This window comes from Amblyomma maculatum, chromosome 4 (assembly GCF_055883805.1).
Source record: "Amblyomma maculatum isolate TAMU_Amacu chromosome 4, ASM5588380v1, whole genome shotgun sequence".
NCBI classification, from domain to species: Eukaryota; Metazoa; Arthropoda; class Arachnida; order Ixodida; family Ixodidae; genus Amblyomma; species Amblyomma maculatum.
In genome coordinates this window covers 133,264,726-133,291,049 of record NC_139347.1, presented here as the reverse complement: position 1 = coordinate 133,291,049, position 26,324 = coordinate 133,264,726, and the positions used below count along the sequence as shown (strand labels likewise).

The 26,324-nt window shown below is 49.4% G+C and overlaps 1 protein-coding gene across 1 annotated transcript in view; it reads left to right on the top strand.

Moving 5' to 3' along the window:
• Positions 1 to 26,324, top strand: part of LOC146192606 (uncharacterized) — a 377,072-nt gene that overhangs the window by 69,586 nt on the left and 281,162 nt on the right. The window contains exon 4 of the mRNA XM_084602502.1: positions 12,554 to 12,668. Coding sequence (XP_084458628.1) covers positions 12,554 to 12,668 — 115 coding nt within the window. The remainder of the gene's footprint in view (positions 1 to 12,553; positions 12,669 to 26,324) is intronic.

The window sequence follows — 26,324 nt, the reverse complement described above, 5'->3', positions numbered from 1 at the left end:
AGTTTTTATTACCATTTTTATTGGCAGCTCGCAAACCCGTACAATTTTTGCAGGTTTGTAATTTTCAATGGAAGAACGCGCATCGAGCGTTCCTGTTGTGAAACTCTTAGCTGCGATCACAAGAATGTTCACGCTTCAGAGCGCAACTGCAGCCGAGATTCAGCGAGCAGCCGAGTACGCTTATTAAATGGCCACACAAAAAAGGAACAAAATTACCAATCGCAGATAGAAAACCTTTCATGAGAGAGGTACTGTGTACAGTGAGGAAACAATGATGAAATCAAAAGTTTACACAGCTTGCTACTTCGCCGGACCTCTTCAGACTTCATCCTCCTGTTAATGAAGGTGCTCGTAAGCTGACAAAGCTTGATTACTTCCTTTGCGGGGTACATCAAGCCTCCATTGTCTTTGGTTTTCATCAACCTGTAACTGGTTCAGTTGACATATTTCCTGCAACAGGCTTTTGCATGACTGACATGTCACCTCAAAACCATCACCAAATATCGCATAAATTAAGCAACAATCTGGTAGTGATAAACAAAACTTGGGGTTCTTAAATCTCCTTACAGAGCCTCGTTAGAGTACTCGCTCTTTGCTACCTGCTTATTCACCGTCTCCCGTAATGGCTGCCTCTGTCGCATATCATTAGAATGTAGCGTTAAGCCACCGCATTATATGAAATAGCACCCTACACATAGCTACATAAAGCCCCTTTTTACTGAAGCTGTACGAACATGCCCTATAAGAGTATAGTGTGCCTGGCTTGGGATCTAAGGGTCCCACTTTCAATAATTCCCATTTCACCCTTACATCATATTGACTCTCTCTGATTTGGTAACCACATTGAACATGTCGTGTTCTCAATGCGCCAAAGGTGTCTGGCCATATCACCAACGAACGTGCCTCTTACCAGAGAGGTATTTTTCCGATTTTCCGCCGACAGAGCGGACGCCGGATTTTCTGTGGAACGGGGCTTTTCAGTTTATCGCATGGGCTCAAACAGTCTCAAGAGTATAAACAAATGTATGCACAGACTACTTTGCCTGCAAGGCCACTCAGTCTAGCGCGGCAAAATTTAGAGCAAATTCTATGCTTATATAAAAGAACCGCTTCGTACCGTTTTCTGATACGTCCTCGCAGCATAACCTGCGAGAAAAGCTTCTGGTGATACCTCATCATGTTCATCTGCTTCACAACACATCGGTAAAAATCTTAGTTCACTGGCCAGCTTCCTGGTAAAAGGTTAAACAACGTGACGGGAACACAGGAAAAGAGGACGACACAACTAGCGCGGTTGTGCTGCCTCTTCTCTTCTGTTCCCGTCACGTTGTTTGTACTGTTAACCTATAATTTATCGCCAACAAGTCTAATCTGCTGTCCCTTGTAGCAAATTCAATGGCAGCTGATAGGGCATTATGCTTCAGCATCTGGACTTTTAACCTCAGCGCCGCTTTCATTTCAGAGGAAGCGAGTGCATTTCCACTCCTCGCTACTGCCTTTGTCTGAAGCGAGCTCAGCAGATAAAATTTGAGGGTCTCTTAGATGTCTCTTAAGCGGAGGACGGCGAAAGCCTACCCTTGTCTTATCATTTGCCTCTCATCGTTTGCCACAGTTCGTCATTTCAAGTCGTCGTTTGATATATTGGTAGCAGTCATGATTCGTCTGCCTGCGTAGTCATTGTAGCCCTTACCACTCATAACTAAGAAGGTTACTCATTTAGAATCAGCAGTGGTCATTACATGTCATCCTTTCACATGTTGGTCATTTCGTAGTCATTAGCAGTAATAACGTGTCATGCCCAGCTATTATAGTCATTACCACACATCGGTAAGCACTTGTACTCATCTAATCAGTTGCGGTCATTACATGTGATAGTTTGATATACTGGTCATTACAAATCATTTGTCATTATTACCCATATTAGCCATTAGCATTAGTCATTACCTCTATCAATGTCTATTTATAACTTTTATTGATTACCTATCACCATCAATCATTTTCATTCTTAATCTCCCTCTTTGCACGTCCGCTTTTGCGACAGACACACCAGTGCACAGATGCGACGCACAGATTACAGCCACAGCTTCTGCGCACAAATTTTCGCTCCATGAGCCTAGAATGGCTTTCGCCTTAAAAAACAAACGCATCCCGTCTAAACGTTAACGTGCTTGCACACGCGCACACAAAAAAGTTTGCGTTTACCACGCAGACACGAGGTGAACGCGTCCAGAAAGGAAGCAAACCGCGCGCTCAGAGCCGGCGACCCCGGCGGCGACGTGTCCCCGAACGGTGGCGCCCTCAGCAGAAATAGCGGGCGCAACTGTAAACTCCCCAAGGACGCGCTTGCCCATTGACGGCGGCGCGACACAGCAGGCCGCACCCAGTGCGCTTCCATCGAGCGGCCGTGGATATGGTATAAAGTAAAGGAATTTGTTAAGAGCCAGCGTGTGAGCCTGTCGACAGGCGTGAGTCCCTCACGCCAGAGGACCGTCTCACAACTCGGCGAAGTAAATGTGTGACAGACTGACAAGTAGCAACAGCCGCATGGAGAGCCCGGACATGCCAAGAATGCGACATTGAGAAACTCTGGGGATTGGGAAGCTGCCCAAGGTAAGGAAGATCAGTAAGTTGCGAGCTCGTTGATAAGCAGAGTGAGTCAAAAGTAGGGATTCTGACTTCTCGGGCGCGGGAGACAGGCCTGCATGGTCAAGAAAGCAAGAAATGATATCAAATCCCTGCTAAATGGTGTCTTGAACGTGACCAGGAGATCCGCGCGAGCACCATAGTGTGATGTCGTCGGCGTAAAAAAAGTGCTGAAGATCGGGAATATACGATAACTGAACCGCGAGAGGAGCTATGGCGATATTAGAAAGGGTGGGTGAAAGAACGGCACCCTGCGGGGTTCCGCGGATGAGACGGTGGGGTGTAGAAATGAAGGTCAATGCTCGAAAACGGGCCACGCGATTAGAAAGAAAAGCTCGAATGTAGTTATACATGCGGGAGTCGCAGTCAGTGCTGGAAAGGTATAGGAATATGGGCATGGGAGACGCAATCGAATGCCTTGCGGACATCGACTGTGGCCAGGGCGTGAAGCTGAGAGCTACCACAGGCGAAGAAAATATGATGAAGTATGAGGAAAAAGGTCATGTGCAGACATGCGGGAACGAAAACCAATGAGGGTATTAGGGAGTGAGTCCGAAAGCTCCAAATGCACTACTTTGCTTAGTGAGCGCCATTTTTTCTATCATCTTGCCGACACAGAGGTCAGAGAAACGGGGCCGGAGATTTGAAAGAGCTAGAGGCTTACCAGGTTTAGGAATGTGAGAACTAAGTGAAGAAGTCCAGGACGACGGCACAGAACCTTCTTCCCAGGTGGTGTTATAGAGGTTTAGAAGGTGCTCTTTTGCGTTATAGGGAAGATTGCGAAGAGCGGAGTAAGTGATTCCATTTTCACAGAGAGCCGACCAAGTGGTATATACATTTGACATTGTCGCTGTCTTCTCATCATTATTTGCCAAAGGCATAATCGTGAAGAGGATCTTGATGTGCAGTATGCTTCATAGAGGAAACCTCGGAGCTAATGATTACCTCGCTTTGTGGAGTGCCGCCGCCGAGAGCCGACGGTAACGGGTTCCACCAGGAAATAAGCAGAAAAATGCAGCCGACCATGTTCGCTGCGCATGTGCTTTGACCATCGAGTTTACCTTACTATCGGCGGCAATGATCTGCAAAGCGTGGCGGTCCCGCGCTCCGAGTTTCCTCCTTGCTGTGAAACGGCCGGTACGCTGCCCAAGTACGTTGCCCAACTCTGTAAAGTGGTGAATCCCCACTCCCATTTCTGAAGAAGAAAGAGTTGGACACTTCTTAAAGGGCATCGCGGAGGACGTGTACAACTTTTTAATCACTAAAGATAACTTGGATTGTGCCATGGCCGTCATCAAGCACTGTCGCACGTTCCAAGCTCTAAAGCTGCGTTGCATAACCCAGAAGTTTGGCCGTTTGCCTAATATCACCACTGTCGCAAGCGTGGATTCTCATACGCCTCCGAATTTACCCGACATGATTCGACAAAGTGTCCGTGATAAACTCTCCCGCCATCCAGATGTGAGCCGCACTGCAATCCCCTGTGACAGCTCCTTTCTGGAGGCAGCTCCTATCCAGCGCTTCTCTTTCGGGGATACTACCGCTCACACCCATGCTGTCTGTGAACCTCGCGGAACGACTCCTACGGCCCTGCTCTGCTCACTCGCTTCTACTACAGTGCGTCACCTCCTCTGCAACCACGCCAGCGGCTGGGCTTTGCTGTTCGCTTCGATCCTGACTCCTAGGACTATTATCCTGACTGTGCTCGTGAACCACCAGTATGTTACCGATATGTTATCCTCGGCCACATATTTCGATTCTGCCACCGCCGGAACCAGGTCCCACGCTACCAGCGCCATAGGTCGACTCGCCGGCCTAGTGCAAGCCCAGATGTCCTCCCCCCACCCCTTCCCCCCAACCTTTCAACCTCCTTCGGGCCCCTACCGCTATAGGCACCTCCACGAAACGACTCTCCAGCTTTGTACGGATCCTCACTCCCCCGGCTGTCGGGGCGGTTGCTTGGGGGTATATACATTGAAGTAGGATGAGTATATACATGTTGTGGTTGGCGCCGTTCTCAAATTAATTTGCAGTTCAGCGCTCGTGCGCGCTTGTTTTCTTGTCCTCTGTCCGTATGTAGCATGCGCTGTTGAAATACATAACCAACGTGATCGGTCAATGGAGGTGTGTCGCCAGGTGATCGATGTTGCCAATTCCTCTACCTGTTGTTATGCTCAAGAACTGTGTGGAAGTTTTAGTGGATGGTGTTAGTGTTATGGCCTTTGTGGATACTGGTGCTACAGTGTCCGTGATGAGCTTAGATTTTTAAGAATCGCCTCGACCGTAAAATTATGGTTGAGATAGAACTGTCACATTTTGTGGCGTAGGGGAAGAATCGTTGGTTCCACTTGGTATTTATTATGTAAATGTAGCGATCGCTGGCCACGTGTTTAGAACTGAATATATGGTGCTTCCTCGCTCTACGCACAACATTATTCTAGGTGTTGACGTTTTACAACAGTGTGGCGGGACTCCCCACAGTGGCAGGATATCAATGAGCCCTAGCCTTCAATCGGCCCTCATAGGAAAATCTCCGCGGGCTCCCAAGCATTTTCTGTCTTTGAAAGTACCGTCGGTCCGGCGATGTCCGCCATCTTCGTCTCAGTTGTGTCCTCGGGAGCGGTTTCCAATGACTTCGACGCTCTGGTGGAAACCTCTTCTCTTGCCGGCACGAAAAAGAGTGTGCTGGTGCCCCGCAGCGTTGTTCGAGCAAACGAAAGCCATGCCACGCTTTGGACTGTCAATCATTCCAACGAACCTGCTGTAATGCCACGTGGTTTTGAAACTCGCCGACTTTGAAGAACGCCTTTCTGTGCCAACTGCCGCGTTCAGCGATGGCGTTGCTCGTTCAACTAGACATCCTGATCTGACTGATTCTCAATTCCTGTCCATGATAAACGAATCGCTACCCACCAACGACCACCAGAAATTGATGGAAGTTATTTTGAAACATTTGGATGTGTTCGACTTCGCTAGAGATCAGCAACCACCGATTCCACCTTCCGGAACCCACCACATAATCGACACCTGGTCTGCACAGGCGCCATACCATGTCTCACCTTCAGAACGTAAGATAATTGACGACCATATCCGCGATACGCTGCAACAAGGAATTATTCAGGAATCATCGAGCCCGTGGATCGCTCCTGTGATTCTCGTGAAAAAGAAAGTCGGCACATGGCGATTTTGTGCCGACTATCGCAGCCTCAACACTTTCACAAAAAAGGATTACCCGCTCCCGCGCGTTGATGATACCATCGACCGCGTCCATTAAGCTTCCTACTCTTCCTTTGTTGATTTACAGTCGGGATACTGGCAGATCCCGATGCATCCGAAAGACAAAGAAACGACTGCATTTGTGACTCCAGATGAGTTATATGAATTTAATGTGATGCTTTTCGGCCTATGCAACGCTCCGGCTACCTTTGAAAGATATATGGACACCCTTTTGCGTGGACTGAAGTGGCAGATTTGCATGTGTTGCCGAGATGCCGTAGTAATTTTCAGGAGGACCTTCGCCGAGCATAACAGCCGTTTAGCTGTTATTCTTAGCTGAATGGAGAAAGCCGGTTTCGTACTAAACTTTAAGAAGTGCCGCTTCAGGGAACGCCAGTCGTTGTGCTTAGGCATCTGGTTGATAAAGACAGTGTTAGGCCCGACTTACAGAAGATTGAAGCTGTCAACTGCGTCTAAGAGCCCAAGTTTTTGAAAGAATTCGGGAGCTTGGCACTTAGCTCTTATATTCGGCTCTTCATCCCCAATTTTGCTGACGTAGCCTACCCGCTCACATGCCTCTTGCAGAAAGATATTCCTTTCAAATGGATGGCGTACAGCGGTTTCGCTCTTACCTTTTGGGCGCGCCTTTACAATCATCACCAATCATTATTCGCTTTGCTGGCTGGTGAATCTGCGCGACCACTGCGGTCGGTTGGCCTGCTGGGCATTACGCCTCCAGCCTTCAGGAGTTCAACTTTAATGTATCTTACAAAAGTGGCCGCCAACACGCCAACGCTCGCTGCCTCTCGCGGCTGTCCCCCGCGGCGACTACTCTTTGCGATGATAACTTTGACAACTATCTTGCCGCCGTTTCCTTGCAATCTTCGGATCTTGCCATTCTCTAGCGAGAAAGTCGCAAAGATCAAGACTTGGTACCGCTTTTTGAAAAATCTCGTGATCCAACATCTCCGAACGCATTCTGCATTCACGATGGTTTGCTCTACCGAAAACATTACTCGTATGGCGGTGCGCGCTTCCTGCTCGTCGTTGCGGCAAGCCTCTACTCCTCTTTTCTACACGCAATGCACGATGATGTCGCATCTGGACCCTTAGGTTTTGTCAGGTTCCTTACCCACATTAAGGAACGTCTTTACTGGACAAATATGTGTCGCACGACTCAGCGTTATGTGACCTCCTGAGTGCAGTGTCAGTGGTTCAAACTTCCCACGACGTTTCCGCTGGGCCGCTTACGTCCAATGACCCCACCGACCATACCATATGAGAAAGTGGGTTTTGACCTCATTGGTCTGTTTCACCGCTCGTCCAAAGGTAATCGCCAGTTCATCGTATACGCATCTCACGCGTTACTGTGAAACTGCCGTCATCCCTTCCGCACCGCCGCTGACGTCTTTTTCTTTCTTACGCTGTCTTCCGTCATGGGCCTCCTCGTGTCACTACTAGTGACCGTGGCCGCCAGTGTACGGTAGATGTTGTGGACATCTTTTGAGCTTTTGTTCTTGCCAATTCCGTCACTCTACTTACACTGTACCATCCCCATACAAATAGCCTCGTTGAACGTACAAACCGGACACTGACGAACATGCTTGCTCATGACAAGCTGCACCAAAATTTTCTTGATGCAACGGGAGCAGAGGCGGGCATGGCCGGTGACGAAAGCAAAATAATGACACAGTCGTCGCGTATCTAACTGATGCGGGTAACACAAAGAAAGGCTCAGAGTACTGGAACTGAGCGTTAAACGGTGGATAACTGAGCTAGTTGGTACATATGTCAAGTTTTTTGATGTAGAACCAAAACAATGGAGACGCAGAAAGAAACACACAGAGCGAGGTCAAGCTACACCAACGAGGACAAGCTGCACCAAATATTTCTTTGGTGCAGAAGGTTTGGTGCAGCTTGTCTTCGTTCTGTGTGTTTCTTTCTGCGTCCCCGTTGTTTTTTATTCTGCTGCATAAAAAACTTGAAATGTGTACAGCCTTTGTCAAAAGTGTAGAGCCCAGGGGGTCTGCTTTGGAGCCACTTCGTGTGGCTTATAATTAATTTCCAGTGCTCTGAATCTGTTGATGGTACGAGTTTTGTCCTTCCCTCTCCAATTGGAAGGACCTCAATTAATGCTAAATCAACACCACTAAACAGCTCCGAAGCAGACCCCTAAACTCTACATTTTCGTCAAAGGCTGTACCACTCAGTTATCCACCCTTTTAATTCTTTAGAGTTATGTTGACTCTCATCATAAGAACTGAGATGACGTCTTTCCCTCCATTACATATGTCTATAAAACCTCGAGGCATGAAACAGCGGCTTACAGCCCATTTTTTCTTCTTTATGCCGGTCCGCCTCAAAGTTCTCTCGGCATCATCCTACCGCTCTCTCTCTCTCGACGCCGAGTCTTCTGTTTCGAGCACCCTCTGCCGCGCTGAAGAGGCTTGTCGAATCACCCGGTTACACACTCCGGCCTCGCAGAACCGCTGTAAGTGGCGCTACGATTGTCGGCACCAGGATGTCTGCTACATTTCCGGAGACTTAGCATAACTCTGGACGACTCTCCGGAAGCGTGGTTTGTCCCAGAAGCTGTTATTGCACTACAAAGGCCCATTGAATGTGCTCATTCGGATCAATGACCTAAATTACATGGTGTCTCGAAGATCTTCCCAAGGCCTGCCCTCTCAGAAAACACGTTGTGCACATCGCAAGTATGCCACTTTTCGGACTCGGACTGACAGGCCAGGGGGCTTCTTCTGTGAAGAGGGAAAGATCAGGCAGCACTGAAAAAGGAAGTGTGAGGAAGAAGAAGCTCGCCATCATTCCTTTAACGCACCAGGCTAAGGTTGAGTCGCATCCTGTAAATAAACCTTAAGAATATTGTCACCAACACAATACTGTGTAACAATATTGTGGGGCTGGTGAAGGCTGTTTATTCTGAGCTGTAGCGGAGGCATCACCCCCGGAGGTCGCCTTGTCAAGTTTTCCTGGCAAGGGGATGTGCCTCTGAATTGCCCAGAGGAGGAGTATCGTCTGGGTGAAGCAAAACGCCTCGGGGATGACGATCGCGACCTCCGTTGCGATGGCGTCGGGTGCATCTCGTTAGCAGCCAGGTACTCCTCCAGGTACTCCGAAGGAAAGCGTAGCAGGGGGCGGCAGAAAGTTAGGTGGGCGGATGAGATTAAGAAGTTCTCAGGGGTCAAGTGGATGCAGCTAGCACAGAACCGGGTTAAGTGGAGAAATATGGGAGAGGCCTTCGCCCTGCAGTGGGTATAGTCAGGCTGATGATGATGATGATGACTCCTCAATCTCCTGTGGTCTTTCACCATAATGCTGGCAGCTTATCTCGCGAAGTCTGCGACAGTTATTGGAAGGTCGCGAATGAGGCCAGTGAACAACTGTTCCTTCACCCCGCGCATGAGATTCTGTACCTTCGTTGCCTCAGGCATGGTAGGGTCGGCAGGTTAAAACGTCGCGTCATGTCCTCGACAAACATGGCCACGCTCTCATTGGACTGCTGAGACCTCGAACGAATGGTAATCTCTGCGTTTTTTTTTGTGTGTTTTTGCGCGCGCTCGAGCTGAATGTTGCAAGCAACTCACGGCGAAAGGCTGCCCAGTTAACAAATGATACCTCTTGCTTCTCGAATCATGTCTTGGCCGAGTCTTGCAGCGCGAAGTACACATTCATTAGCTTCCGCTTGTCGTACCGTTGGTTGAACGCGGCCACACGGTCAAAACTGGCCAACCAGTCTTCCACATTGTCGAACCGGTCGCCGTGAAATGATGGCGGTGATCGAGGTGCGAGAAGGACGAACGGTGGGGCATTGCTGGAATACTGACTTGTCTGGCTGCCCGTCCTGGATGTCATGGCTCGCAGCGGTGTGGTCAGTGGTTCAAACTCTGGTTGAAGGCCTCAGAGGCGGCAGCTCGCTTTATGGACGGGAGTGGCGTCTGTGCGTCGATGAGCAGCGTCACTGACGTCTTCGGGGGCAATGTACATGGGATTTTACCCAGCGCCTTCACCAAATGTCACCAACAAACGTAGAAAGCAGCAGAACAACCGAGCTGGCCCTTTTAATGAATCGAAGCTCGAGAGACGAAGACGACGCTTAGCCATGTGCCAAGACATGGTTCGGCCACATGGTGGCGCCAGAAGATGGACAGCGGTGTGGCAATATAATTAAGCTGCTCATCATGGCTCGATGTAGGCACTTGTCTAGGCGCCTACATTCAGCCATGATGTCCATATAGACCGAAATGCATAAAGGCGGGGAATCTGTAACGATTAAAGTAAAATCATAGTTGCGTGTATGTGAAGCTGCAGTGCCAAAGGTAAAATTAGGCTGCAGACCTGGTAGCCGGTCACTATGGAACGGCTGAAGAGATAGTAGGGATCAGACATTAGTAAGTTCGTAGAGCAAAACAATTTCCCAGTCATTAATGCCTGCTTCCGCAAATCATTGAACAATAAGTGGGCATCGAACAGCCCAAATGGCATCTGCAAATTAAATAGACGTCGTACTGTGAGCCCACCTCTGCATGCATGCTGGATGTGGAGGTCCTCGGGAAGAGCACTATGTGGTGACCACAGAATGTAAGGTTTCGAGTTACTTTAGAAGAGCTGGAACTGGAGAAACTGGTATGGAGCCCACATAAACAAGTTAGCCGTAAGAGGAAAAGTAGAATAATGCAGATCAGATACTCGGCTTCAATGGAGGGACAACCTTAGCTAGCATTCAATCGATGAAAGACAATCTTACAAATATTATTGCAGTGTGCACAATAGAAGTAAATGGTCGGATTGTTGGGCGGGATACCGGTAAGCTCTCTCATGAAACGAAATATTTGATTAAAAATGCCAAATCGGGAAAACATTTATCCCCACGGAGACACTACAACTGTCGCAGCTATCAAATTCAATCAATAAGCGTAAGAAGCATGGAGAGAATCGAGCATGCTCTAAAACAGTGTTTCTTAACCATGAATGTGTCGGGCACCCTTGTGGACCAGTGGAAGTGGTCGGGGACACTCGAAACCAGAAGGGGAGATGAGCTCGTGTTGCTCATCTCCCACCTGAGCTGAGCAACACCAGCTGCAGCTCCTCCCTATACTCTGTAACGGCATGTATGCGGCACCGTTACGGTACACAACCCATTGACATGAACCGCCATGTCACCTACAACTAGTCCTGCCAGAGTCATGTCCTTGATTTTTCGCTCACTGCGCCATCTTGTTTTCGTTTTGTTTTGTTTGTTTTTTTTTTTCGTAGAACGGGGCCTATAACGCTGCAGCGTTAAAAATCGGCCACTCTGCGTGCACAACGCCTCATGAACTTGAGCGTACAGCAGTCTTGGTAGAGGGTTACAGTTATCCTAATCCACAAGAAAAAAATTACAGGTCGATAAGGTTATTGTCCGTTCCAAGTCGAAAAAAAAAGAACCTTATGAAAAGTGCTACAAAATATTCTGCATTTTTGTTGTGGCCTATAACTCTTCTGTAATTGTGTAGGGGCTTTTTGTCATCCTGTAGTTTTTTTTTTTTTTTCTGTAGCATCTCGTTCTGCAGAACTTGTGTGTGCTACCTATACAAAATACTGATACTATTACAGACACTTTTTCTTTTTGTCACTACGGGTTGACGCCCAAAAAACGCGCTGATATTCTGTTGTGAAAAGAGAAACTTTTCTGTACCTTTTGTTTTCTGACTGGATTTCTCCCAGGGTGTTTACTAAGATAATCATTACATAATCAAGGCAGCCTCAGACTCCAATAAACCAAAGCACTAGGCACGGTTTCGTAAAGGCTACTGGGCAATGTATCGTATCCACACAATTAACCAGCGGATAGAGAAATGGGCACAGTGTGACGGACCCCTGTAAAACAGGTGTTTCAGAAAAGTCAGGCCACGGATTTGAATATAGCTCTTTCGATGTAAAATGATGAATTTTGCGGCACAGCAGCGGCAATTTTGGTGGAGAAAAATGGTGAATGATGGAAACTAGCTTCCAAGCTAATGTAAGTCTCACAGATATCTTTTTGACTTTTGCAGATACGCGTATAGTTGCGATTAAAGATTTGTAGCTGGTCATTAATAATAGGCATATCAGTTTTGTAATTTCAAAATGGCTTCGCGCGTGGCTCGACCAATGTGGACCAGTTCCGGCGCAGTTCGAAAATCGAGTGGCTGAAAGTGGGGAATTTTGGGGGATCAGTTGGATGCAATTGGCACAGGACTAAGTTAACTCGACATCTATGGAATAGGCCCTGGTCCTGTAGTTGGCGTAATCAGGCTGCTGATGATGATGATAATACGCTTTGGGCAATAAGTAATAACACTCATTTATCACAAATCACTCTATCGTGGGATACCGGCCAAATATCTTCGGCCAGCATCGTTCCCATTTCGAGTTGTTGATCAATTCGGTCTCGCCCTACCATTTGATCTGCTGACCGTCCTTGTCACTTCAGTTGATAGAACGACTGCCACGGCATGGAGAGGGTCTCGGGTTCGATCCCCGGACCTGAACGAATTTCTATTCGACAACTGAGAAAGCTGCACAGCTTTCGCTTGTAACCGCATGACAGCGGTCGGGTGGACGCTATAGTTACTTCCCCTATCATAAATTTACTCGGTGGATTGCTCTAAACATATGTAGCAGTGTATCAAGGCCGCCGTCCTTTCTTGCGCAGATCCGAGAGAACGAAGAACACATCGCACGCGCCCCGATCGTCGTATTCGACGGCAACCTGCCCGACGCGACCATCGCCTGCATCCTGCAAATCTGCGGCCAGCGGCAGGTTCCAGGTGAGTGGCACTCTCCTACTGCTTCGCGACCGAAAATGGGCCGGGTCATGCGCACTGGTCCTTTGGTGGAGACCACCGCACTTCGCCAGTGTATGCGCCACCTGCGACGACGATTTCCTTGTCTTTTCTCCCGGACAACGAAGGAGTATTTTCGTGTTGCGATAACGCGTTGCCGTGTTCGTGCTGGCGCTGCCTCTCAGCTCAACATCGCAAAAACACAAGTGACGCGCCACTGGACGAGTAATGGAAACGGCAGCGGCGTAAGTGCTTCATTTCTGCCGTATAAAAGTAATTGTTACTAACGCACTAACAAAATCAACATGAAATGATAAAGTACTTGCTGCAAACGACCGCGAGCAACTCTTCTTAGGAGCAGCTCCATTTTTATTTTTAGCTCGTGGCCGATCATCCACGACATTCCATTTTCTAATCTCTAGTCTCATGTAACGAATGAGCACTCACATAGTATGTCGAATAACTTCCCTTGCCTACGTCAAAAACATAAAAAGCGAGGAAATGCTGGCGCGTTTTCACTTTAAGCCTAATCGCCAATTTTAAAATGGGGAGGATTTCAGAGCAGCAATTCTGTACTGACCAACTGCATTGTTTATGCTTTCACGTATGCAAGGCAAGTGGCAGCTGCTTCGTCAGCATGACCACGCCTTCTGTTGTAAAGCTTCGTTCCCGAAAGTGGCGTGCTAACTAACCACAAAGGAGCTCCTTCCATTGGATCTCTTCACCGATGGCGACCTTTTTCTTTTTGTCCTTTACGAGTACCCGCGAAAGCTGTCCAACACTCATCGCTTCCTTGGGCTAAAATGGAGCGCGGATGCTCTCAGTGTCACCGATCACGTGTCCGAATCCGCTCCAGGCGCAGTGACGTCAGGCCCCCGGCCGTTACGTCGCGAACGGTGGTTGCACGTGTCGGCAAATGTGCGCTGCATGCGTGAAAGGTCATCGCGAGGCCAACTGAAACGTGCGAGGGCAACCCGAGACGAGCCCACGGCAACCGTCGCGTGCGTACGAGGAACGAATGGGCTACCTGTACAGAGCAATTCCGATCGGCGAATTGCGCAGTGCAGGTAGAACTCCTACAATTTTTTTATAGTATCGCATTATTTTCCGCGCACCGCCAGGTGGCCGGCTGGCTTGACGTGGGACACGTGAGTCACGTCGTCGTATCTCTTTCGAGCACGCGCATGGAATACGATCCTTACGAATTTTCATATTTCTTTACCGTTTGTTTGATTCGTGAAAACGAGGGATTCAAAGGCACCATGCATGGCTGGTGTGCCTTTGGGTGCCGCAGAAGGACTGAGCCGGGAAAAGCGTCTTTAACGTTCCCGAAAGAAACAAAAAAAAAAGAAAAAAGCTCTGCGACGGCGTATAGTCTGGCTCCACGGAATCAGCCGGAAACACTATAGCGCAAAAATGTTTCGTCACTTTGTGTCGCTTATGCAAAGCGAGTCGCATTTTCAGAGAAAACAACACGCGCTCAACACACCGTTCTCCGCTTCTAGTGCAAAGACGCCAACGTAGGGCATTCCTAACGGCTTTACAAAATACACGCACGTTCTCTTGCTGCTGCGACCTTCGCAAAACATGTCACTTCGAGGTGACCGAAATGCCATGATAGGTGTCAGTGTACGCGCGTTGCAGTTATCGACTTCCATGCACGCACTACCACATTTTTTGCACGGTTCCTGGCTACCGTAATAAAGTTATAAGTTAGCGACCACACGTTCACTGCTGACCCCCTTCTCAACAAACACAACGACACCTTGCAGTTTTGCTGGGCTTGAGACATGTTCCAAGCCAACGAGGAAGAGAATCAGTGATGGTATGCAGGGAAATCTGAAAGGTGGAGATCAAATTAAGGATGCGTTCGAAATGAACATTGATGTGAGTATTCGGGCAATTTAATTTGGCATCAATTTGGGTGATTGCCTCCTCATGCTGTTGGAAGCGGCGGTCAAGGTCAGGCTGGTGTTTGAAACAGTCTGCGATGACTGTCTCTATGTTAGAAAATTTGGAATCGATTGTAGTGGGAAGCTGATCCATGCTAGCCTCAAGAGTATCCAGGCAGCGATCGATGCTGTTGAGATCTTGTTTGAGGGGGCGAATGGCCACTTACACACGGCGCTCGAGGATATGAAAGCGTTCTTCAATAAAGGACGGGGAAGAGGACGCGCAGAAAACTAGTGACTGTGGAGATGATTGGAGTAACGAGGCTTGGGAATCGGACGCGTCGGAGATTGACGAGACGGAAAGCACACGATTCTGTGCTGAAGCTGGGAAGGTGCCTGTGCTACTGCTTCGTAGGAGCCTGGAGGGGAATAGAACGCGTGCTCTTCAAGAAGAGGATAGCCACAATTCATAGGGGGCAGCGGAGGAGCCGGCTGAGTGGCCTGGCGAAGGTTGACATGCTGTTGGTTGGCGTACTTGGCACACTCGTCATTTTTCTGCTTGTAGTAGGGTCAAACAGGGGCGAAGGTAGCGTGCTCATTTATCCGACAGTGCTGGAACCAAGGCTGCGTGCACTCGTAGACAGAAAGCGGCGGTGAGATGGGTGAAGTGCACTTGGAGCAGTTAACAGTAGCACTAGAGCCCTGATGTGCGCGGTAGCCAATCTCGAGACAGCGCGTACACGCAGGAACCCATAAAAATTACGAAAAACCGCGGATTGGAAAAGTGATCTTACAGAGGCTATCGATATGTGGCACCCACAACTTCCGCTCTGTGACTATAGGCTAAAGCCATGCTTAAACCCCCACTTTTTTTCAAGCCTATTTCTGCGCGTGGATTGGGCTTGATGCACCTCTATGCAAGATAGTGGTTTCTTTGTGGTAGGCCCGTAGAACTACTGCGTTCTTGCAGACTAAAGTTTACTGATCGCCACTCTTAACTATGATCTGTGCAAGAGGTTTATGCGTCGGCACAGTTTTTGACACTACGGTGAGAGCTAGGAAACTCACTAGTTTTGGTTTAACTACTTCAGCGCAAATGGCGACTGAAGGAAACTAATGTTTATAACGAGATGACTGCCTATGCACGCATGCGGTGCGCTAAGATGCGGTGGTGGCCGACTTGTCTAAGGCGCCGACATCGGGAAGTACTTTTTCGCCAGTGGTGGTTCGAATTGCGCATGACGACGATATTTTACGCTCCAATGGGCTTTCCTCCGGCTGCTATAAAAGGAATTGGCGCAAACGTCTTAAATAAGGAATATGACATTATAAAAGTTTCAAACCCCTGATCCGGTTTTCTAATAAATGCTATGCAGATTCGATAACGATGCTATCTGCCACTGCTATACCATTCTGTGTACTCCGGCTTCGAGAGTCGTGACGTGTAATGCAAGTTTGAAAAATGCTATAGTTCCTCCTTGCAACAAAACCTTTCTCCATACATTACACATCAGAGGTCAACGTATATCTGCTAATAAACTGCCGTCTGCCCACAAATTCATTCGCTCATAAATCTTTATTCACAAGGATCACCTGAGGCTTAGAGGGGAGGTGGGTGGGTCATTTGTGGGTGAGAGCGCCATACTGCAAAAGGAAGTCTTTCAAGGCACCAAGCTTGCGCTTGCATATCATACTGGGGGCTGTCCACTCTTTACTTTAGTAGTTCACTCAGCTGCCATCACGCAGTGTTTGGCGCTTACCGCGCTCAGATCACCCATGATGTAGAAAAGGAATGAATGGCTGCAGCAGATACGAAGGGCGCCCCGAATCGAGCGGACGTGCCTTTCATGGGCTCCGCCAATTTCGGTTACTTTAGGCAATTCACCGGCTCGGCGTTTTTTAATTTTGTGTCGAATCGACGGAACGCATCCAGAGGACCACAGGAATACCAATTTTTACGAGGTGGGACTTTGTTTCCGATTTTTTCGGACTTTGTTCGGTGGACTACGTGCTGAAGCTAGGCCTAACGTGGCCTAGCCTCTCGCGGCACTCTTGGATCGCGGCGGCCCCGTTGGGGACCAACCCCTAGCTTCGTGAAGCTGACTAAAGCTAAAAAAAAATGGAAATTGTCGAAGGAACGCCGGTAGATCCGGAGGAATTTCAAGTGCCTGGCCAATGGTATACCACCAAGAAGAAGATATACGTGCCGCTCGAGAAGACCGTGCAAAAAGTTGAGAAGCAGCGAGCTGCTGAGAAGCATGCTGGAAGAAAAATGGCTGCGAAATCGGTGGAAAAGCAGCATGCTCGCCTACCTGATGGCGTCGAGAAGACCATTTTGAGGCCACGTGGCGGCCTCGTGCGTCTGCTCAAGTTTGGCAACGCAACCTTGGCTGACGTAATAATCGTGGCAGCTGGTATCCACCCGGGCGAGGCCGGGGAGGACGTCATCTCGACGAATATTAAGCAGCACTCGATCCTCGTGGCAACTACAAGCGCCGAAAGGAAGAGACGCTACGCGAGCCTAACCCACCTCGTGTTCGAGGGGGAGAAGATCGAATTGACTGCCTGTGACGACGCCGGAAGATTGCGGCAAGGGCGTGGTACATGACGTGCCACTTACTTATACCGACGAGATCATCATGGAGAGGCTGAGAATCTACGGTAACCCGCCAGTTTTCGGTGTGCGGAGACTCGGCAAAAATTCCAGAACTGTACTAATTATCTTTGAAGAGAGAGAAGTACCACGATGGGTTCGCCTGACTCCGATGGCGCAGCGCTGTCAACGTTACCGCAAAAAATATGAAGTATGCAATGCCTGCGGAAGACTCGGTCACAAGGAGGACGTCTGTCCGGACCCGAGCAACCTCAAGTGCAGAAGCTGCGGAAAGGAGAGGCCACCGCAAGGTCACCAGTGCGAGGCAAAGGGCCAGCTATGCGGCAAGGGCCACCTGCTTGGTGACAGAAAATGTAAGGAAATATACAGGACTCCGTACGAGGTGAAGAAGAAGCAATGGGAGCGAAAAGTCAAGGATAAGCCAGCGCACGACGACAACAGAGGGCGACCGAAAGTCAAGCAAGAAGGAGGAGGAAACTCCCGCGTTAGAGAAGACTCCTTCCCAAGGTTGGAATCTACCGCCAACGAGACGCCACCGCAGCAGCAAGAGCGTTCCAGTTCTCGCTCCATGGGACGCTCCAGGTCTGAGTCCAGGGGACGCTCGAGTTCGAGGGACGCGGCCAACCCATGGACCAAGCGGAACGCCAGCGGAGACCGGAAAAATGTAAGCTTCAACAGCGGGGCCTCCCAGGTTTAACCTAGGAAACATAAAAAAGAAGAACCGAACAAGGGTAAATAGGGTACGCCTCAGGTCGCAGATGAGCCAACGTTTCGACAAGTGGACTTGTCTTCGTCTGCGACCTGAGGCGTACCCTATTTACCCTTGTTCGGTTCTTCTTTTTTATACCGTGCAAACCATCTTCTTCCTTTCGTTCTAGGAAAGATAAGAAAGATGAGGAAGTCGAAATTCTTAAAAGCGAAATTGAGGAGCTTAAGGGGGTGATTAAACAGCTAACGCAAAATCAGAATTCGAAACAGCATACGGAAAAGCAAAGGCCTCCCACTCCCGCGAAGCAGCTGCCACCTGCTCAGCCAGTCGCCCCGCCACAAGCGGCGCCACCGGCGAAAGGAGATGAGTAAATGGCGACTGAGGCGTCTCGCCCGCACCCGGTGAAGCGCAAAATTAATGAAACAGACCCGTTCTAAGCACTCGAAAGTAGGCTTGACGAAAAATTGAATTCATTCATGAGCCAAATGTCCCAATTCATGAACCAAAATCAGAGCCAGGTACAGGCACTTGCAGGGGAAGTGCAAAGAGTTCGAACCGAGCTCATAGCCGTCAACACGTGGCAGCAGAATGTCGAGCAAACCCTATCCCAGCTGCAAAATGGCCAGGCGCATAAATGAAAACCAAATTTGGCAGTGGAGCTGTCGCGGCTTCCAGCGCAAGAGAGCGCTACTGCAGCAGTACCTTCAACTCATAACTGAGACCCCCCTCGCAATCGCCCTTCAGGAAACAGGGAAGGGAGCCAAACTAATGGAATACCAGGTGTTCAACAGCGATAGAGGCGTGAAATCGACGGTGGCGATCTTCGTCAAGCGCAATGTAGCGGTGATAGAACACGATTTGAATTCGAGAGATATCGAGAACGTATGTATGAATAACTTTATTAGGGAGCCGGCAAGCGACGGGTTAAAGCGTCGTGACGCTGGCCAAGCGTCTACCCGGGGTTAAGCCCTACTCTGCACTACCTCATTTGGCCCGTTTGTGGTTGGTTGTGAGGCTTGTGCTTTTCGAGCGGCCTTTTTGACGGCCCATAGTTGCATGTCCTTGTCTGTATTCTGCATAGCACTTTGAAGTTCCGGCGGGTATGTACTGGATACAGCTTCGGTCGGGAACCTAGCACAGTCCCACATGATGTGCCATTGGTCCGCCGGACCCACTTAACAAACACTGCACATATCACTTGTGTAGATGTCTGGGTGGAGGACGTGTAGCACTGCCGGGGCTAGGAGTGACCCGGTTTGCATTTGCCTTAGGATGACCGCCTCCTCCCGACTAAGTGCCGGGTGAGGCGGCGGCATTGTCCGTCGAGCTAGGCGGTAAAATTTTGTCACTTACTCGTAACTGGTCATTCGGTCTTTTGTTTCGAACCACCATTCGGAACGGTCCTTCTCGGGGGCGCGGAAGGTAAGCGCTCGCGCCGCCGAATGGGCCGTCTCGTTGTGATTCGGTGAGGATGCACAATCTCCCGCGTGCGCCGGGAACCACTTGATGCGGATAGTGTTGCCGCGGTCTTGAAGCTGGAGCTTACTGATGATGGCGGCCGCCGGCGTGCCCCTTGGCAAAGTTGCGCACAGCGTTCCTCGAGTCGCTGAGCACGGTGCGACACTCGGCCTCCGAGATCGCCAGAGCGATGGCAACCTCCTCGGCGTCTGTGGCGTCCGTGCACCGCACGCTCGCTGCCGTTGTTTTGATGCCGGTAGCCGCCGCAACGGCCACTGCCACGAATCCTTCTCGCTTGTATTCCACAGCGTCCACGAACCGGGCGTGCGGGTCCTGGGCGTGTTGCTCGACGAGGGCTTTGGCCCGCGCCTGCCGCCGTTCTTGGTTGTACTCGGGGTGCATGTTTTTCGGGATGGGGTCCACGTGGATGTGGGCCCACGCCTCATCGCTGATCTCGCACGATTGCCGACTGGGAGCTCGGGGTTTGTAACCCAGGGACGTCAGTATACTGGGGCCTGTCTTGGTGGTAAAGAGGCACTCCATTTGCGCCGTGAGCTGCGCCTCGGCTATTTCTTCTAAGGTCTTATGGACGCCAAGATATTTCTCGAGATATTAACGGGACGAAAGAAGGATCCCAGTCTATTCCTTCTTAACGTTTACAGTTCACCCAAGCAAAAGAGAATTAGATTTAGGGCCCTTATGCGCAAAGCCATCAAGGCGGCCGGGAATAATCCCTTGCTGATCGTTGGTGACTTTAACGCCAGACATCAAGAATGGGGCTATGCTATACAGTACACCAAAGGCAGGCAGCTATGGGAGGACACGCACAAGCTAGATCTCACCCTCCATACGGATCCCGATCATCCAACGAGGACGGGTAACAGCGTATGAGCGAACACATCCCCAGACCTGACATTTTCAAAAAACTTACAGGGTTTAGACTAGCAAAATTCTGAGCAAAATTTTGGCAGTGACCATTTCATTGTCGTTTAGGTCCTCAAAAAGGGCGTCAAGACGCACAAGGCGTGCCAACCGGCCGTTACGGAATGGGATCAATTTAGAGACATCAGGGCAACCGGGCAATTAGAACGGATTGAGAGCATTGAGGAATGAACAGAGGCACTCAAACGCCACGTTGGTGAGGCGACAAAGACGCTGATAGAAGACGACGCTCCTGGTATAGCAGAGCGCCGACTGCTCCACATGTGGGGCGCTAAACAAAGCATGGAACGCAGGCTGAAAAAGCGGAACAAGAATCTTAGAAGACGAATCACGAGGCATAACAAGGAAATTGAAAGCTACGCGATCAAATTGTGCGAACAAAACTGGCGCAGTAGATGCGACGAAATGGAGGGAGGCATGAATGTCTCCAAAACGTGGGGCATGCTCCGGCATCGGCCGGGCCCAACAAATTCAAAAACTCAATCGGGAATAAGACTGGCAAAAGTCAGGCACGCCTTTGAAGAAGACAATGCGGCGTTTATGAATAAGTTAGTAAAAAGGTATGTTGCAGACAACCAGCGTTCCCCACTCCCGAGCTACGGTGGCACACCCAATGAGGCGCTTGACGCCCCCATCACGGAGGCAGAAGTAAGGGCGGAAATTGTAAGACTAAAAACTTAATCAGCCCCGTGCCCCGATGGGATCACCAATAAAATGCTAAGGAATCTGGACGATGACTCTATTAGTCTTCCAACAGAATTCATTGCAAACGTTTAGGAAATGAGCCAGTTGCCAGATCAGTGAAAAACGGCAAACATAATACTAATACCAAACCGGGAAAACCCTCGCAATTGGAATATTTGACACCGATTTCCCTAACCTCATGCGTAGGGAAGTTGCTGGAGCACGTAATACAGACGAGATTAAAGTACTTCATGGAGCAAAACAACCTGTGGCCACACGAAATGGTCGGTTTCCGACCACACTTGTGCACGCAGGACGTAATGCTCCGACTAAAGCATGATATCATAGACTCGCGATCGAGAGACGCCAAAATAATCCTGGGCCTAGACCTAATCAAGGCCTTCGACAATGTCAGGCACGAGGCTATCCTTGAAGGGATCGAAGTGCTCGGAGTAGGGGAGAGAACGTACAACTACATAAAAGACTTCTTATCGGGCAGAAAAGCCTGCATGATATTTCAAAATTTAGAATCTCCTACGATAGAGTTAGGAAGCAAAGGCACACCGCAGGGCTCAGTGCTATCGCCTTCCCTATTCAACGTGGTAATGAGAGGCCTCCCGGGTAAACTTAACCAAATCAAGGGGCTAAATTTTAGCATGTATGCGGACGATATTAACCTCTAGATTAACCATGGGAGCGATGCGAGTACGGAGGAACGCCTGCAGGCAGCGACCGACATCATTGTCGATTACGCGACTAAAAGGGGACTTTCGTGCTCCCCGCATAAATCTGAGTAGTTCGACTAGGCGAAACGAAGAGGCGTCCGTGTGCTGTGCGATGTCAGCGCACGTTAAAGATCCCCAGGTGGTCGAAATTATTCCGCAGCCCTCACTACGGCTCCTCTTGCTCTCTTTCTACTTTCACTCCCACCTTCCTCCCTTCCCTTACGGCGCGGTTCAGGTGTCCACAGAAAACAAGTGAGACAGTTACCGCGCATTTCCCTTCCTATAAATCAATCAATCAATCAATCGACTTTCGTGCTGCCCACGTAAATCTGAGTTGTTCGTTTATAACCCAAAGTACCTCCGCTGCAAGAATAGCGGGGAGCTTCATATTCAGGTGGAGGGTAAACCGGTGCCAAAAGTAAATAAATCTTAAATTGGTTCACAGGAAGGGAAAGGCGCAGTAACTGTCACACTTGCTCTGTGGACACCCGAACCGCGCCGTAAGGGAAGGGAAGAGGGTGGGAGTGAAAGTGGACAGAAAGAAGTGGGAGCCGTAGTGGAGGTCTACGGAGTAATTTCGACCACCTGGGGATCTTTAACGTGCGCTAGACATCGCACAGCACACGGACGCCACTTCGTTTCGCCTCCATCGAAACGCAGCCGCCGCGGTCGGGTTCGAACCCGGGAACTCCGGCACAGTAGTCGGGCGTCTTACCACTGCACCACCCCGGCGGGGCCCAAAAGTAGATCAGATCAGGATTTTGGGGATGGTCATTCAATCCCACGGCCATAATGGAGAGGTCCTGAAAAAATTAAGAAGTTACGCGATGCAAACCCTCGGGCTCTTGAGGAGGGTCGCCACTAAAGGAAGAGGCGTCAAGGAGCAAAATTTACTGAAACTAATCCAGGCATACGTAATAAGCAGAATCAGTTACGCCACGCCCTACCTGGACATCAAGGCCGGCGAAAAAGAGAAGTTAGACTGCCTGATACGAAGATGCGTTAAGAAGGCGCTAGGACTGCCCATGGGTACCTCAAGCGAACGACTGCTCGAACTCGGGGTGCATAACACGTGGGCAGAATTGGCGGAGGCAGTGCGAGTCGCCCAATTAGAGAGACTATATAAGCACGACCGAGACGGCCAGGGTAATCCTTGCAAAAGTAGGCCTCAACCCAGACAGAGGAGTTCAAAAAAAAGTCACAATTAATAGTGAAATCGGGAATGCCTTGGTAGTCCCCCCCCCCCCCCCCCCCTTCCCTAGGAATATGCATCCAGAATTTAATGTCGAAAGAAGGGCCAAACGAGCCGAAGCTCCAGAGCGACGGTTCAAGAACATGGGAGCAAAGGAAGTAGTCTATGTTGATGCGGCAAGTGGAAGAACAGGTGCGGCGGTAGCTTCGGTAGTCGATGGCCGAGGGGCACCGGTATCCGCGGCAGCCATCAGAGGCCGCAACATAGAGACTGCGGAGGAAGTTGCGATAGCGCTAGCTTGCGTAGGAACAGAAGCCGAGTTCATAATTAGCGACAGCAAAAGTGCCATTCAAAATTTTGGGAAGGGGAGGATATCGCCGGAGGCGGCCAAAATCTTCACCCAAAGAACGATAAATAGGAAAAATCAGTTATTTTGGACACCAGCTCCCGCTGCCGTCCCTGGTAACGAGGCGGCTCACGCCGGGTAGCCGTCGAGCCCCCCGAACACTGGGCATACGACGAGCGTCTGCAAAATTACGGGGAAATCATCGATCATTATAAATTGGGACGTAGACTGGTACCCCCGCCAGATGTTACACTAAATAATAGAAAAGCTGTCGCGTGGAGGCGGCTACAAACTAATACGTTCATGAACCCGGTCTGGGCGTTTCACGCGCTACCAGACCTTAGGGACAATGATATCTGCAAACACTGTGGGGCGAGAGGGACCCTCGACCACATAATTTGGGAGTGCCCACAATCTCCAGGGATAGAACAAAATTATGATGGCTAGAGTAGCCTGGGATACCCTGCTGCGAAGCGCGGACCCTGTGATCCAGCACCGCACCGTCCATCTGGCGGAAGAGGCCGCAACAAGCCAAGGGCTACCTACCAGCCTCTAATCCGCGGGCGCACGACTCCCCGTTTCCGATGGAATTAAAAGTTGTACAACGAACCAACCAATGGCTGCAGCAAAAAAAAAAAATAAAATAAAAAGAAGGTGGTGGTCGATGCGTGAAATAAGCGATAGAAAATACTACAATGTCCTGAAGGTGTATAAACTGCTATTTATCTTTCTGTATATTTAGTACACCCATAATTATACTCGTTCGATCAGAAAGGCGTCGCCATTAACCAAAAATTGACAAATGGTAGTGGAGTGGTTAAGATGTCCGACTACTGTGTCGGAATACCCGGGTTCGAACCCGACCGCCAGCAGCTGCGTTTCGATGCTCTGCGGTGTCAGTGCACGTTAATTATCCTCAGATGATCGAAGTTACTCCGAAGCCCTCCACTATGGCTTCTCTCTCTCTACTTTCATTCCCACCTTCCTCCCGTACAGTGCGTTTTAGGTGTCCACAGGGAAATATTAGCTGATGGTTTAACTTTGGTTAACCCTGGAGGGAAGCAAAAGCTTTTTGTACATGGCTACGCTTATTGCCAATCTTCGATTAAACACGTGCGTTTCTCCAAACGTAAAACCCGCTGTTCATCACTCTTCGACACGCCGCCTTTTCTGGGCCTCATTCCGACGTGCCTTCGCGTTTCGACGTGCTACTGTAGCAAGGTGTTCGCCCTCCTCGATCTTGCGCAGTGTTGTAACCTGTTGTTGTTGTAGCTGTAGGAAGAAGGAAAAGAAAATGCACGGGCCTGCTACTGGCGCTGTAGAAGAAGAAGAAGAAGCTGAGCCACCTCCGCTGCCTCGTGCGGACAAAAGAGAAAATAAAGAAAAAGAAGAGGGAGAGAAAGACGCGCGCCGCAACAACAGCCGTCGTCCACCACCGAAGCAGTGGCGGGTGCAATGACCGCCTACAACAGATAAAGTTCGGTGGCAGGCTAGCCCCCGCCGCAAGCGGCGGTGACCTACCTGTCCCAGCCCCATCAGGGCCAGGATCAGCCACCCTTCACCACCTCCCGCTGTAACCTAGCTCGAGAGCTTCCATTTATATATGTATCGCCCCTCTACTTCCTCGTTATTGACATCACATATCACGTGACCTTGGCAGTGGTCATGGGCCATTTGGTGACCTACTTGAATTTGCCCCAGTCACATGGCGACCATTAAGTTTGACCTCTAAATCTCCCTCTCAAGGTGAAAGCCGTTCATACCTTACGGCTCGAACTACCTGCAGTAGTGAAGCTTTCGCTGCTTCGAAGTGACACTGCATCTTTCCTTTCCTGTAAGCATTTACATTACGCATCAGAAAAATATGCACGTAGTTTAGCATCGAACTGTGGCACGATTCATTGTGCAAATTATTCCGGAACCCTTTACTACGGCACCACTTTCAAACTCCCACCTTCCTACTTACGGCGTGGCTCAGGTGTCCATCAAGAAATGCAAGAAACAGGGTCTTTTCGTCCCTGTAAACCAATTTATATACACTCAAGTTACGGCCTTCATGTTGCTTCGAGTGCCAGCATTCACATGGCGACTGACTGCACTTTTATGCCGCCACCTCATAAACAGCCCTTTGTTCACATCTTATATCCCCACTGAGTTGCGATCTGAAACAAACCTGAACAGCCTCAATGTGTTTTGCGATGTCAGTGCTGGTTAAAGAACCCCATAAGGTCGAAATTTACGGAGCTCTCCACTATGGCGTCTCACATGCGTGATTCCGAACGGTAGGGTCCTCTGAGCAGTGTCACCTGGCGACAGATAGTGGAAATATTCTAAAAATGAATAAGAGCACATTTAAAGCCTGCCGTACTCGTTGCGCCGTTCTGCAAAGAACATTGAGGAAAGACCTTATTTTGAATTCCCACAGTGTGCGTTACAATTGATAACCACCGAACATCACCACGAACCCTTTGACATGATTTTCCTCCTTGGACTGCACAGCCTGTGGAAAACGCGTATGTTGGATCGGAATGCTGAACCTCTAGTCTCCCCCACTACTCATTTCGGCCAGATGGTCACCAGCTTAGAGACACTTGCGAAGATAGTGACTATCAATCGGACTGGCTGCCATTGTTGATGTGTTGTCTTTCCTAGCCACCGTTTTAGTGAAGTTGTGCTAATTCGTATTCTAGTTGTGTGGTGTTGTGTTGTATGTTCCAATTGGACTTTTCACCTACAGGCTGATTACTCTGTAAATAATGTATATAACTGTATGCTGAATTTAAAAGCATGTAATAAATACCATGCTGAAAAAAAAAAAGCCTCAGTGGCGCAATGGATTAACACTACTTACCTGAGCACTTAGCGAATAAAATGTATGTTCGAATCCTGCGTTTATAATTTTCAACGTAATCATTTCCTGCCTTTAGTGAGCGTATGTTACCTTTAAGTTGCGTTCAGACACATCTTTCAGTAACAATTGCCGTTTAACCCACTCAGTGGCAACCAGTGACGAGAAAAGTTGCGGGACCCTACCGTTGAGAAGACGGAATTACGTGTCTCACATAGCCCGAGCTTTTTG